This window comes from Musa acuminata, chromosome BXJ3-10 (genome assembly GCF_036884655.1).
Source record: "Musa acuminata AAA Group cultivar baxijiao chromosome BXJ3-10, Cavendish_Baxijiao_AAA, whole genome shotgun sequence".
Classification (NCBI taxonomy): Eukaryota; Viridiplantae; Streptophyta; class Magnoliopsida; order Zingiberales; family Musaceae; genus Musa; species Musa acuminata.
The window spans coordinates 27,615,001-27,630,576 of NC_088358.1; the positions used below are offsets into that span (position 1 = coordinate 27,615,001).

Here is a 15,576-nt window from a genome sequence, read left to right on the forward strand (position 1 = left end):
CGAAATGCGCTTGTCCACGTAGATGCTCGGATGAAGGAAGCTAGCGTCGGGTTGGGTTGAGTTTGAGTCTCGTCTATCTCAATATAGTTTCTCTCTTGGTGAGTGGCATGCTTATTTATCACCGGACACAGGTCAGGGTCGAGAGGAAGATTTTTCGATTTGACCCTTGCGAAAGTTAAATTAGTGTTGGGTGAAGTAAGAGGGAGTTAAATGCTCAAAGTTCTTCCGTGATGCCAATTATTGGGTTGACTTTTCTACGTGCGAACAAAGTTCTTCACTGCTTGAGTATGATCTTCGATTTATAGATGAAAGGTTATGTTTTTCTTCAGCTTCATGTTGCTCATGGTCCAAAGTGAACTTGCTAAAAGAAAAAACACTGTCATGATTATGATGGAATAATATTTCAAACACTTAGATTTTTAATATAAAATTGTATGTATCTAAGAGCTGGTTGGAGAATTGTATAAGATATGTCTATAGTTCAACGAGTTCTGATATTTTTGGAGTTTGTTGCAATAGGTTTTTATTCGTAATATTAATAAACGAGATCGAATAATTCTTTTTATTTTAGCTTTATTATTTATTCTGCAGACGTAAAGCAAGATAAACATTGTTAGCTCTTCTTTAAATGCTGTAGCTTTCGTTACCGTGTCTCGGATCACGCGATGGAAGTGAGACGGACGTCGTTATGGTACATGACGTAGACCACGAAGGCGACGACGAGTCCTGCGACATCGGACGTCACCTGCTTGCTCACCACGTTCCCCGACGCGAACTGGAACACCCCCGTCCCTCCCACGATGGCCTGGTCCGCCTTCCCGCACGCGTCCATCCTCCCGATCACCGTGAGCGTGCTGTCGCAGAAGTTTCCCGCCGTGAACACCAGCACCAGCGACGACTCGTCCCGCTGCGACACGTGGAAGCTCACGCCCTGCGCCCTTCCGACTTCAGTCGACCACTTGGGAGGGGCCGATCCTCAGCACGGCGTCGAAGATGTCGACGTCCCCGAAGGTGTAGGGGAGGCTCATGTTCACCACGGTGACGGTGGTGTTGTCGGGCCCGAGAAAGGTCTCATGGAAGTAGACGCGGAAGTGGATTCTCTTCTGGATGCCGAGTTCGAACTCGGAGGTGACGGGTAAGGCCGTGGCAGCCGCAAGGAGGGGGAAGAGGACGAGGAGTAAGTAGAGATGAGAGGAGCTGTGTGGGGATGAAGCCATGGCTTTGATGATGTTGTGGGAAACAACTTGGGAGCAGTGGCCTTGGGGCTGACGCGGCTCAGTTCGGGTCCGAACGACAGGGATCTTTGCTCGAGGTCTCTCGGGATTGTCGGAGTGACCGACTGTGCGGACCAGACCACCGTTGGGTTCGTCGGGATGTCTCGGGGGGAAGGCGTCCTCTCCTTGCGCCCCGGGGAAATAGCTTCGTCTCCTTACCTGCACACAGGTCGGGTCGAAAGCTCGGCCCGACCCCTCCGACGATCAAGTTAGTGGATGTGGAGGGGGTTTCAGAAGAAAAAGTATTTTTTGTGTCCCTCTATGGTGTGTTCTCCCCTCCCCCCCTCTCTTGATGAACGAGAGGGTTTTTATAGGGAGGCTTATTGTTTCCCGATGTGTCCGCTTGCAGGGGGCAGGCTGGTTGCGTCTGACATTTGTTTGGCGTGACGTGAAGAACCGAGCCTGAGTAGGTGTTAATGCGCCTCGGCTTGTATTCCGGTCCGTTTTGATCGGGTGTCGTCACGTCGTCCGAGGCGTGAGGTGTCATCTGATGTCAATCGGTCTTATCATAATTAATATCCTCATCATGACAAAAGGATCGAAGTTAGGTGGGCACAACACTCGAAAAGGACATGTATTTATAGAAGAGGCGTTGCCAAGCGTCGTCAACAAATGTCAACTTCCAACTACCTCAATTATCATGTCTGCGAAGGAAGAAGATGGATGTTTGGCCTTCCCGGTGAATGCATTCTTAAACTCAGAGATGGAAGATGGTTCCCGAGTGTGATCGGTGCGTCTCGTGCATTTATTATAGAGGATCGTCATATGCCTTGTTCGCTTTCAATGTGAATAATTGACCCAATCCGTGCGCAATCTAAACCACATAGTGGGCCCATCACACAATGCATTTCTTTCTCAAGATGTGTTTGCTTCACCTATTTCAACTGTTTATGCGGTCCACATTAAAACTTCTGTCGGTTCTGCAAAATTGGCTAATTATCGTTTCTTAATGTTGAAAATGTATAACAAGTCTGTGTAAGACTCTCAATTAAAAATTTTAAACATATTTAGTCCCAAATTGATTAGAGATTTAAAGAGTCAATATCTAATCAAATACCTTCAAAAGGAAAAGATCCTTGCACTCCTACTTAACAATTTATTAACATTAAAAGAGCTCAAGATTAATTTTTTTTTATTGACGTAAATAATTTGTGAAAAATAAAGGTATTATTTTGGATAAAATAAATAGTAAAAAAAAGGGATCAAATTGATTATTGAAAACATCACATTTTCACGAATCTTAAAGCAACAGACTGCATCAGTAAGTAATATATAATTTTGGATAAAAATAAATAATAAAAAAGATGATCAAATGAATTATGGACACATGCTATATCTACCAATCTTAGTGCAGCAGATTGCATTAGTAACCAACGACCAAGATGAGAAGGAAGGGGGAAATGACGATGTGAAGAATCCACAGAGGTGGCTCTCCTCTCTGTCCTCTTCGGTAGCAACGAGCACGATATGGTGATCAAGGTCCGATCTCTTACTATTCCTTCTTTTCTAATTTTCCCAATCTTGGTTAGAGTTTTAATTTGATGGAGTGCTTGACGCCGTCTTGTAGTTTTTTGATGTCAAATTCTTGGTTCGATCTACTGTTCGATCAAAATCTTTGATGGTCCTACAACCTAGTTGCTCTACGATCAACAAAAAGGAAACCTAATATTATAGTATTTGATAGGTATAATCCTAACACTTGCCAGCTCTTTCATCATATAGGTTAAAGAAGCAACACCTAAGCATCAGCATGGGAGTCACCTGCTCCCTGCAACCGCTAGCATATAAACTCATCTAGTTTGAGTTGCATCACGGGATAAATCTGAGGACTCTATATATTAAAAAAATCCACCCTTTATATTGTTATTGTCATATGATATTGGGGTAGAATCTAATAAATGACACAGTTACTCTACGTACACACACACACACTTATATATAGTCTTATAGATGTGGACATGTGACATCAACTAAATGAGCAATCTAAAAACTAAAATGCATTTGTACCTATTAAGTTTTGTTTTCCAACATATAACTTAATTTAAGAGGGCAATGCACCAGTTATGATTCAAGTATTATTCAACAACATTCACTAAATCACTCGAGATTTTAAGAGTCAAATTTAGATAAGGACGAGGACAAAATGAAACTCAATCATGAAAATTAAAAATTCTAAATAGGAAGAAATACAATTATCATTTTGTTCAGATAAGTACACAACATTCCCGTATTAATCTCTATATTGTAGCCTACTAATTTAAAGGCACCGTAAGATTACAATGTAATCAATCTAAAAATAGGCCCCTTCCTCAGCGCCACCAATTGCATGTAGCCATCATCCAAAATGTCTTCTTATATGGTTCTGTAAGGAGACTCTTATAGAAGTTTTTATGTGCCCACATATTATCAACATGGGCCGTGCCACAATGCAGAAAGCCTTACTCATGCAACATTATTAAATCATTCATATGCAAAGGAATTCATGAATCACAATAAATAGCTACTTACCTCCTTGATAACAACTAACAATGTAGAGGAGACCTAAAAAGGTCTAAATTATAAGACCCATAAGTTTAATCGATGACAACTTGTTTCTTAAACACCATCGTCCGAGTCACTTATTTCCTAATAAGTGATGTGATTTTTAGAAAGTAAATAATATACGATCCTTTTTCATGTGTGAATAATAACGAATGAATATTATATTTTTATCTTTATATGTGAAAATAAAATAAAATAAAATTTAAAATAATAATTAAATATTTACTTAATTTTTAGGGAGATTTCATCTTCTACTATATAAAGGAGCTCCCCCTTCCTCATTCCACACCGAGCACAATAAAAGTATTGAAGAAAAGATATTTCAAGAAGATGATTTTGAGGTGAGGTAAGATCCTCTATTCTTTTCTAATCAAATTTTATTCATATTTTAAAATCCTTAATATTAAAAGATTTTCTATTCTATTCTAATCAGTTTTGATTCATATTTTGAAATCCTTGATATTAAAATTGTTGTGATCGTATGATGCATAATAATATTTTAATTTTAAAATTTTATAATTAATAAATAATGATAATTGATTTATAATGTTAGAATGATTATTTGACTTATAATGGTCTTTTAAGCTTAAGTGACTTTTAAGATTGATTTAATTATTAAAACTTTTATTTTTTTAGATTAATATAATAGTTTTAATTTATTTAGTTATATATATTTGTATTTCAAGAACTAGTTATGAATTTGGATGACTTAATTAGTTTTAAATTTAAGATTATGAATTTAATTTTTTTAATTTATGAATTTAAATTATTTTTTAATAATTTAAAATATTAAAATCTAATTTGATTAGAGGAGTCTAATTTGAAGTCTGACTTAAGGTAGGTTGTCAAATCGAGTCAATCCAACTCTTATGTATCAGATTTATCGTAATTTATATATTTTTAGATTTATAAAATATATAAATTCATATTTAGCTCATACTTAACTCATGATTATCATATTATTCTAAACATACTTTCTAAAATATATTATACATATAATAAGATATATGACTATTATTATATAGTAAATTAAATTTATACTTACCAGATTAAATTTAAAAATAAAGATATTAATAAAAATTATGTTCCTTAATGATTGAGTGTGCCAAAGAGCCATTGACCTACCAAACTACTGGCAAAAGGTTATGAGATGCTTTAATTAAGAATCTTGCATCTTCAATTATTGATTTATAGTAATTTATAACAATAATTCATTACAAAAATATTTTTTATAAAATAAGCTATACTCAATCTATCGATATCTCAAGTTATTCCTTGTCCGTAGTAGCTAAAATTCAACTATATTTAGTATCCAAAGATTAGAGATCCATGACAAAGTATGATGTCAGTAATTATGTATTAATTGCGTGATAAAAAAGGTGAAACATCGTTTGTCCATTCTCATATTTGCTTCCATGTCCAATGCTTTAATTACATTATATTATATGCGACATCGACACGGTCTCATGTTCACAGAAACATACAACACTAACAATATGATCCATCGACCATTTTGTACCCACTTGTTTCAGTTTTCTTTGTGTGTTTCCAGAAAAAAAAAAAAAAAAGACTTTATGTAGAACGAAGTTTGATAATTTTTTAGAATTATAGTAGATTATAATGAAAAATTGACAGATAACCTATCCTTAATGTCACTCTACAGGATATGAGTTTTATACCACATAATACTCCTCGTTTAATTCTTTCCAAGTAATTAGATCTTTTTCTTCATTCAAGAATTTTATATGATGCATAAAAGCATTCATGAATTATATATATATATATATATATATATATATATAACTTTATTTTATTATATTGAGTTTGGCTGTACAATATTATTTTAGTTGATCTTATTAACCACTTTACAGTGTGGTCCGATGCACTACGAATTCTAAATAGGAGAAGAATTGATTTACTACAGTCATATATACCTAAAAAATAAAACATGTCACCGTACTGTGATGCCAAATATCGACGTTTGTAAAAGCTTTTCTTTCTCAATAATAAGAAGCTTTAATTTATTTTAAGAGAAAGATGAAGAACAAAGTGACACGTAGAATAGCATTTAGTTCAGACTTTTGTTTTGTCCTTATTCCAACGACTGTCTTCGTGGAGTGACGCCAGAGGCCGAGCTTCTTTGTGCCTTGTATTAAGCTTCGGTGACGGCCACGTCGTTTAATCATGTGATGGCACTGCAACCGACGTCGGTGTAGTAGATGACGTAGACGTCGAAGGCGGCGACGAGGCCCTCGACGGAGGACGTCACCAGCTCGCTCGCCAGCTTCCCCCATGCGTACTGGAAAACCCCCGTCCCACCCACGATGGCCCGCTCCGCCTTCCCGGACGCGTCCAGTCTCCCGATCGCCGTGAGCGTGCTGTCGGCGAACTCTCCCGCCGTGAACACCAGCACCAGCGGTATCAGAGACGCCTCCTCCTGCTGCGACATGTGGAAGCCCGCGCCCTGCGCCCTTCCGACGACCGTCGAGCTAGCGTCGGAACCGACCCTCAGCACGGCGTCGAAGATGTCGATGTCCCCGAAGGTGTAGGGGAGGCTCATGTTCACCACGGTGACGGTGGTGTTGTCGGGGCCGAGAAAGGTCTCGTGGAAGTAGACGCGGAAGTGGATTCTCTTCTGGATGCCGAGTTCGAACTCGGAGGTGACGGGGAAGGCCGTGGCAGCAGCGAAGAGGAGGAAGAAGACGAGGAGGTGGTGGATAGGAGAGGAGCTGTGTGGGGACGAAGCCATGACTAGGGTGGTGGATGGACAAGGAACGTGTTATACTTGGCAAAGATTGACAAGTGAGAGGAGCACAAGGCTGGAGGAGGGAGAGCGTATTTATAGAGCATTGGCTATGTCATCGTCGTGCATATATCATATCTATCATATTAGACGATATTTTAGACTCTCTTAAAAAGGTAAGTATGTAAGCATCATCATAATAATATTTTAGAGATTAGCATTAGAAAGGATTTCAAATCCTCAATTCAAAGTTGAGTCTTTTAGATGTAAGAATATCTCAAACAAAATTTTTGAATCATCAAACAATAAGTGAATTTTCATCATGTTTATAGATTAAAATGAATCATATACAATTAATGAGACTTAGCATGATAAATTTAAGTAATTCTTATTGAAAATATTTATGTATGTGAGATAAAAAAAGATGAGAGAAAAGTAATATATGACTAAAGATTGAAGGAGTCAGAGTACAGACAGTAGGTTTGACAAGTAACACCACCGTTAGCCTTCCTCTAGAACGCTGGTCTCGTTCCAAAATAGCCGGCCGGACCACTTCGCTCTCCGCCGACAACACGCAACGTCTAGTTTCGCTGGGATATGGGTGATGCGGGTCAAAGAAGATGAGGCCATCGACATGAACGATGTCGTCTGCAATCGTCTCTATCCTCGTCTTCTCATCTCAGGACAATATCTTCCACCTCACGGTATCATACGTAGCATGGTAGGTGAACAAGGAGGAAAGCCATCATCCATGGGGCTGCTTTTGGTTGGTTAATCCTCACACTAGCTTCTCTCGATGCTGTAGCTGATGGTGAGGCTTCCATAACATTTGTTCCGTGTGATACACGTTTTCTTTCCATCTTTGGTGGAAGAACATTTGGTGACTACATAGGCATATTTGCATATCAAATTTGCGATAAAAAGCGATGTGGATGAGACCATCAATGTGATTGATGCCTCAATTTTGGAGAAGGAACGCACGTCGTTTACGATTGCTGCTCTTCGTTACTCGTCGATGTCCTCATCCATCAGTATGAACTGGATGAGAGAATAATATTCAAATTACTCATTTAATATTTTTCTTACTTAATAGGAGTTTCTATAGCTCATGATTCATAACTTTGTTTTTGTCCCTTGTGTAAGAGCTGATTTAAGTTTCTGTATAGTTTTATCAATCGTGTTTTTTATGCTAGTTTTACTTATGACGCCGAATGGCTTATCTTAATGACTAATTGAGCATTCATCTCATTAAACATTTAATTAGATGACACAGGGCACATGCTCACGTTCACTTATGGTTCCTCTTGCCATCCTTCATGTGCATGATTTATATATATATATATATATATATATATATATATATATATATATATATATATATATATATATATATATATATATATGTTGTTGCGGTGTGCAACAGTTTTAGCCGTGGCCTTGGGGCTGACGCGGCTCGGTTCGGGAGTCCGAATGTGGGGGATCTCGGGCGGCGTCCCTCGGGGTCTCCCGACGGCCGAGCACGGTGGTTCGGGTCGGGAGGAAGCTTCGCCGCAGCATCGGGAAGGGGCGATCCCATCCTTCGCACCTGCACACAAGTCGGGCCGAGAGCTCGGCCCGACCCCTCCGACGATGAAGTCAGCGATGTGTAGTGGATTGTGGATGAGGCAGAAGAAGAGCCTCTGAGTGTTTTGTGTCTGAGTGAGTTCGTCCCCCTCTCCCCCCTTCGTTCGTTTAGAACTTTGAGGTATTTATAGATGAGTTTGATGTTACCTGATGTGGCTGCTTCCAGGGGCAGGACAGTGCCTCTCGTGGCGTTTGACATTGCCACTAGGGTTGCGTGGAGAACTGGGCTACCGTAGGGTATGGGCACGCCTCGGTTGATGTCCTCCTTTGCCTCGGCCGAGCGCGCGGGGTCAGACGGTGGAGTCGTTGACTGGGAGCGAGTGACGCTGGCGTATGTCAAGTCGGTGTTAATGCTCATTTCCTCGGGCAGTGTGTCGTCCAAGCGTGGCTGACGTCATGGTGTGTTACATCGCAATTTTTACCCTTATCATATGTATATATATATGAATAAATCATTGAAGGAGAGAATTATAGATGATATGTGTGTAGTCCAACGAGTTCCCATATTTTTGGAATATGGTGTAATAGGTTTTCATTCATAATTTTAATAAACGAGATCGACATTTATTTTTATTTCAGCCTTATCATATAATAATTCATCTCCTGACATGAAGCAAGATAAACATATATGATCGCCGTGGCTTTAATTATCGTCTCGCGGATCACGCGATGGCGGTGAGACGGACGTCGTCATAATAGACGACATAGATGTCGAAGGCGGCGACGAGTCCCGCTTTGTCGGACGTCACCAGTTTGCTCACCACGTTCCCCCACGCGAACTGGAACACCCCCGTCCCTCCCACGATGGCCCGGTCCGACTTCCCGGAGGTGTCCAGCCTCCCTATCACCGTGAGCGTGCTGTCGCGGAAGTCCCCGGCCGTGAACACCAGCACCAGCGGTATCAGCGACGACTCGTCCCGCTGCGACGCGTGGAAGCTCACGCCCTGCGCCCTCCCGACTTCGGTCGAACGCTTAGAGGGGCCGGTCCTCAGCACGGCGTCGAAAATGTCGACGTCCCCGAAGGTGTTGGGGAGGCTCATGTTCACCACGGTCACGGTGGTGTTGTCGGGGCCGAGAAAGGTCTCGTGGAAGTAGACGCGGAAGTGGATTCTACTCTGCCGGCCGAGTTCGAACTCGGAGGTCACCGGGAAGGCTGTGGCAGCAGCCAGGAGGAGGAAGAAGACAAGGAGGAAGTAGAGATGAGAGGAGCTGTGTGGGGATGAAGCCATGGCTGGGATGACCGAAGGATCGAAGTGAGGTGGGTACAACGCTGGATCAGGAACATGTATTTATAGAGTAATGTCTGTGTCATGCGTCGTCAACAAATGCCAGCTTCCAACCAAATCTCATTATCATGTCTACATAAAATACTCAAACGAATATTACTCTTACAGGTGAAGGTCTCCGCGCAGGGAAGAAGATACCATCTAGTAACACGATGTACACACCATATAGTCTTCTCCATGAATATATATATATATATATATATATATATATATATATATGATGTCGAGCAATGGAGATGGGTAACTGAGAGATGGAGGGATGATAGTTGCAATCAATGATGTATATTCGTTTAATCGATAGCAACTTAGTTTCCTAAGCACCAGCATGCGAGACATTTGTTTCCTAACAAGTGATCTGATTGTTAGGACATTCCTTTTCCATGTATGAATAATAATAAATAAATATTATATTTCTATCTTTATGTGTAAAAAAAATTTAAATAAATAGTTAAATATTTATTTACCTTTCAGAAGATCTTATCTTTCTCCTATGTAAGCATAATGAGAGTATTAAAAAATATATTTTTCGAAAAGATGATATCGAGGAATGGATAGTCGAGGAGAGATAAGATCCTCGATTCAGTTCTAATCAGTTTTCATTTATATTTTGAAATCCTTGATATTAAAATTGTTATGATCATATGATGTATAATAATATTTTAATTTTAAAATTTTATGATTAGTAAATAATGATAATTGATTTGTGATGTTAGAATGATTATTTGATTTATAATGATCTTTTAAGCGACATTCAAGATTTATTTAATTATTAAAACTTTTATTTTTGAATTAACATAATAATTTTTTAATTTATTTAATTATATATATTTGTATTTCAAGAATTAGGTATGAATTTGTATGAGTTAATTAGTTTTAAATTTAAGATTATGAATTTAAATTCTTCTAATTTATGAATTTAAGTTATTTTTAATAATTTAAAATAATAAAAATTAATTTGATAAGAGGAGTCTAACTTAAAGTTTGACTTGAGTCAAGTTGATAAGCTAAATCAGGTCAATCCAACCCTTGTATTAATTTTATCATAATTCATATATTTTTAGATTTATAAAATATATAAATTCATATTTAGCTCATTACAATCGTATTATTCGAAATATATATTTTAAAATATATTATACATATAGTAAGATATGTGATTATTATTTTACAGTGAATTAAATTTATATTTATTAGATTAAAATTAAAAATGAAGGTGTTAATGAAAAATCATGTTCCTAAATGATTGAATGTGCCAAAGAGCGATAGACCTAATAAATTGAGATTATAGGGACATGAGATGCCTTAGTCAACACTACCGCTTGATTTATTGATTTAAGTAATTTATAATAATAATTTATAAAAAATTTGATAATTTTTAATAAAATAAACGATACTTAAACTAACAATATCTCAAGTTATTCCTTGTTCGTAGTAGCTAAAATTCAACTATATTTAGTGTCCAAAGATTAGAGATCCATGACAAGGTATGCTGTCATAATTATGTATTAATTGCGTGATACAAAAGGGTGAAACATCGTTTGTTCGTTCTCACATTCGCTTCCATGTCCAATGCTTTAATTATATTATATTATATGGGACATTGACATGTTCTCAAGTTCACATAAACGCACCACGGTGACGGTGGTGTTGTCGGGGCTGAGATAGGTCTCGTGGAAGTAGACGCGGAAGCGGATTCTCTTCTGGATGCCGAGTTCGAACTCGGAGGTGACGGGGAAGGCCATGGCAGCAGCGAAGATGAGGAAGAAGACGAGGAGGTGGTGGAAAGGAGAGGAGCCGTGTGGGGACGAAGCCATGACTAGGGTGGTACATGAACAAGGAACGTGAAAGTGAGATGATCACAACGCTGAAGGAGGGAAAGTGTCTTTATAGGGCATTGGCTTATGTCTATGTCATCATCATACATATCGTATTTATCATAGGTAAGCATGTATGTACACATCATCATATTAATATTTAAGAGATTACAATTAAATAAGATTTTGAATCATTAATCTTTGATACATAAGTCTTTTAGATGGAAGAATATCTCAGGCAAGTTTTTGAAACATCAATCTTCGATAAGTGAACTTTCATCATATTGAAAATATTCAGCCAATAGTAATCTATGACGAAAGATTGAAGGAGTCCGATTACATATAATAAAAAGAATAATCAAGCCAAGTTTGCCGGATCTAAGTTGTCAAGTGACACCACGTTTAGCCTTCCTCTTGAAAGCCGGTCGCTTTCCAAAATCGCCGGCCGGCCCACTTCGCTCTCCGCCTTCAACACGCAACCTCAAAGAAGATGAAGCCAACGTCATGAATGATATCGACTGCAGTCTTCTCCTCCACATCTTCTTATCTTACGACAATACCTTCCACACCATGGTATCATAGGTTGATCGGGCGTTGGTTTCCTCCGCACACTATCTTTTCTCGACGCTGTAGTTGATGGTGAGGCTTCCATCACATTTGTTCCGTGTGATACACATGTTTGTTCCACCTTTATCGTGTAACCTAATTCTGAAAGAACAACAACTTTTTGATCACTGCATGACTGTGATTCTTGCAGTCATGTAATAATTTAATGTGCTCTGCCGACCGAGTTCGAGCTCGGAGGTGACCGGGAAGGCCGTGGCAGCAGCCAGGAGGAGGAAGAAGACGAGGAGGAAGTAGAGATGAGAGGAGCTGTGTGGGGATGAAGCCATGGCTAGGATGACACAAGGATCGAAGTGAGGTGGGTACAACGCTGGATCAGGAACATGCACAGAAAAACCTTTAAGCACCAAACTTTTAAGTATGGAACTCAAATTAAGCACGTTCATTGGAGAAGCCAAATATGAGAATATATTTATCATCCGATTTAAGCTCAAACTTATCATCCGAAATAGTTTTCATCGAAATCAATTTTTATCGTACGAAGGTTTTTTGAACCGACGTAATTTTATCGCTGCACTAATATACCCCCCCCCCCTCGCTTTCTTAGTGTTGACCCCTTCCCTAACATGCCTATGTAGTCTTGGTTCGAACTCTAGTTTGACTTGATTGTTCGAACCATAGTAATTCCCCACGGGTGGGGCGGGGCGGAGCGGATAGCGCTTCCCGTTCCGTTTTATTCCCCATCCCACCAAATTCCACAACGTGGGGGCGGGAATTCCCATCGCGGTGGAAATTATATGGTTCTCTCTGTTCTCGGTGGAAATTATAAAATTATTAATAAAATTAATTAATAATATCAAATATATAATAAAATTTTCATGTCATAACAATATTCAAATAGAAATATATCGAAATATAAAAATATGTTAAATAAAACCACAATCAAATAAATCTAAATACATCCAAATAAATCTAAAAATTAATAATTTTCTATATTAATCCTAGTTTTTCTAAGTTATATTTGTGTAACATTAATCCTGCATTAATAAAAATATATATAAAGTGCCTATTAATAAAAACATAAAAAGAACTATTGATAAAAAGAGACAAATGTCAATTAGGATTTTGAACTTTTAGTCATTTTTATTTACTTTTTCTATTATTTTTTAATAAAACTTTTAAATATATGAATAAATTAAATATATTATTCGTTTAGTAGTTAATGCAAAAAAGTTAGAGTTATAGGTATTAGATTCAATTCTCGAATATGTATTTTATATTTATATTATTATTAACTAATATATATTATATATAATATAATAATATAGGAGTGCTCTATCGATCCCTACTCTATTACCATGCTCATAATAAAAAATACCTCATATCTTCATTTATTTTAGTAATAAAATATGTCATCAATAATAAGTGGTCCCCATAGATATTATAATTTTGAGAGGTACCTTAATATTTAAAATAATAAAGAAATTAGACAATTATATTATTGATAGAAAGATCAATAAAATATATATATTTATTTAGGTTAATAATAACTAACCTTCTATATTTGAGATACCCTTCAAATGAGTCAGAATGATATGCGTACTTATCCCTAATATTTCACTACATTTTTGAGTCTTACCGACATACAATAAAAATTCCTTGAGTATATCGCCTTTAAGGGATTACTATTTACTCTTAATAAATTTGACATTTTACTAAGTTCTTGAAATTATTTATTAACTCAAGCATTAGGTGATCTTTATCATGCATGTCCTTGACATTATTTTATAAGATCTCAGGTCAACTATTTGGTGTTCTTGATACCAAATCCATTTGTGATAGACTCGATGAAGAATCATGGTTGGATTCAAATCATTCTTCATGTAAGATAATCAAATTTTATGTTAGCAATTATAAAATGTGAAAGATTTTTCAATGAATAAATTAACTAGAAAAATTGAATGACCAAATGTTGATGGGAGGAATACATACATGTCATTTTGCCAAAGCACGTGATTTATTTGGAATTTGATGCAACTCATTTGTATTATGGTGATTACAGTTTGTGACAAACGTAAAGATTCCAAAAAATAAATTCGGATGATGAGATTCGGATGTGCATGTGTTAGATCTCTTATGAAACTTAATTAGAATTATCTTATTTAAATAGTGACTTTAACATTTAGTAAATAAATTTGTGTCCATATTGTAAAATATACAAATAATATCTCAAGTTATTCCTTCTCTGCAGTTGCTAAAATTCAACTGCATTTAGTGTCGAAAGATTAGAGATTCATGACAAAGTATGATGTCGCAATTACATATTAATTGTGTCATACAAAAAAGTGAAACATTGCATTCTTATATTTGCTTTCATGTCAAATGCTTTAATTATATTAAATTATATGCGACTTTGACACATAAATACAGTTTTTATTTATTTTAAGAAAAAGATAAAGTACAAAGTGATAAATAATTATATGCGACATTGACACATAAACACACAGTTTTTATTTATTTTAAGAATAAGATAAAGTACAAAGTGACAAGTAATTATATACGACATTGGCACGTAAACACACAACACACACACAGAGATATACATATATATATATATATATATATATATATATATTTATATATTATAGAAACGCCATAGGCGGAGATTCTTCGTGTCATGTATAAAGCTTCGGTGACGGCGACGTCTCCTAATCATGCGATGGCACTGAGATGGAGTTCGTTGTAGTAGACGACGTAGACGTCGTAGGAGACGACGAGCTTCGCGACAGAGGACATCACCGTCTCGGTCACCATCTTCCCCCATGCGTACTGGAACACCCCCGTCCCTCCCACGATGGCCCGCTCCGAGTTCCCGGACGCGTCCAGTCTCCCGATCACCGTGAGAGTGCTGTTGATGAACTTCCCCGCCGTGAACACCAGCACCAGCGGTACCAGCATCACCTCCTCCTGCATTGATACGTGGAAGCCCGCGCCCTGCACCCTTCCGAGGAAGGTGGAGCTTGCGTCGGGGCCGACCCTCAGCACGGTGTCGTATATCTCGATGTTCCCGAAGGTGTAGGGGAGGCTCATGTTCACCACGGTGACGGTGGTGTTGTCGGGACCGATAAAGGTCTCGTGGAAGTAGACGCGGAAGTGGATTCTCTTCTGGATGCCGAGTTCAAACTCGGAGGTGACCGGGAAGGCCGTGGCAGCTGCCAGGAGGAGGAAGAAGACGAGGAGGAAGTAGAGATGAGAGGAGCTGTGTGGGGATGAAGCCATGGCTAGGATGACACAATGATCGAAGTGAGGTGGGTACAACGCTGGATCAGGAACATGTACTTATAGAAAATGTCTGTGCCATGCGTCGTTTACAAATATCAGAAAGATTTCAGGATAGCAGATAAGATTTCCTCAATTACAGCTGGACGAAATCTTATCTTCTATAGCTTTCAACCAAATCTCAATATCATGTGTACATAAAATAAGATGATAGCATATAGTAACATGATGTACACTCAGGAGATGGAAGATGGAAGTAATATAAATGATAGTTGCAAGCATTGGCCGATGAGGATAGTGTTAGTGTCAACATCTTGATGAGGTAGCCGACCACGATGGTTCGATCGTGATGGGTTACTGTTTTCTCCGGGAGGGGACCCCTCGCCTAGGCATTCGGGTTGGGAGAGCTCGGCCTGACCCCTCCTACGATCAAGTCATTCGATAGTCTCAGG

General features: G+C 38.2%; 3 protein-coding genes across 3 annotated transcripts; all 3 read right to left on the reverse strand.

Moving 5' to 3' along the window:
- Positions 1–658: 658 nt before the first annotated feature.
- On the reverse strand, positions 659–1,217 carry LOC135651438 (dirigent protein 1-like). Its single transcript, XM_065171509.1, has 2 exons — positions 960–1,217; positions 659–907 (listed from the first exon to the last, which is right to left on the reverse strand). The coding sequence occupies exons 1-2, from the start codon at positions 1,215–1,217 to the stop codon at positions 659–661; spliced, it is 507 nt and encodes a 168-aa protein (XP_065027581.1).
- A 4,780-nt stretch (positions 1,218–5,997) lies between these two features.
- Positions 5,998–6,564, reverse strand: LOC135651439 (pterocarpan synthase 1-like). Its single transcript, XM_065171511.1, has one exon. The coding sequence runs from the start codon at positions 6,562–6,564 to the stop codon at positions 5,998–6,000; it is 567 nt and encodes a 188-aa protein (XP_065027583.1).
- Positions 6,565–14,557: 7,993 nt separating this feature from the next.
- On the reverse strand, positions 14,558–15,124 carry LOC135651440 (dirigent protein 1-like). The gene has a single exon (XM_065171512.1). It carries the CDS (start codon positions 15,122–15,124, stop codon positions 14,558–14,560), a length of 567 nt encoding a protein of 188 aa, XP_065027584.1.
- Positions 15,125–15,576: the final 452 nt, after the last annotated feature.

Excerpts from the sequence above, each read along its gene's own strand:
- LOC135651440 (XM_065171512.1), bottom strand. The coding sequence starts at position 15,124 with ATGGCTTCATCCCCACACAGCTCCTCTCATCTCTACTTCCTCCTCGTC.
- LOC135651439 (XM_065171511.1), bottom strand. The coding sequence starts at position 6,564 with ATGGCTTCGTCCCCACACAGCTCCTCTCCTATCCACCACCTCCTCGTC.
- LOC135651438 (XM_065171509.1), bottom strand. The coding sequence starts at position 1,217 with ATGGCTTCATCCCCACACAGCTCCTCTCATCTCTACTTACTCCTCGTC. Across the intron at positions 908-959 it reads TGAGGATCGGCCCCTCCCAA|CGGGACGAGTCGTCGCTGGT; the intron begins GTGGTCGACTGA and ends CACGTGTCGCAG.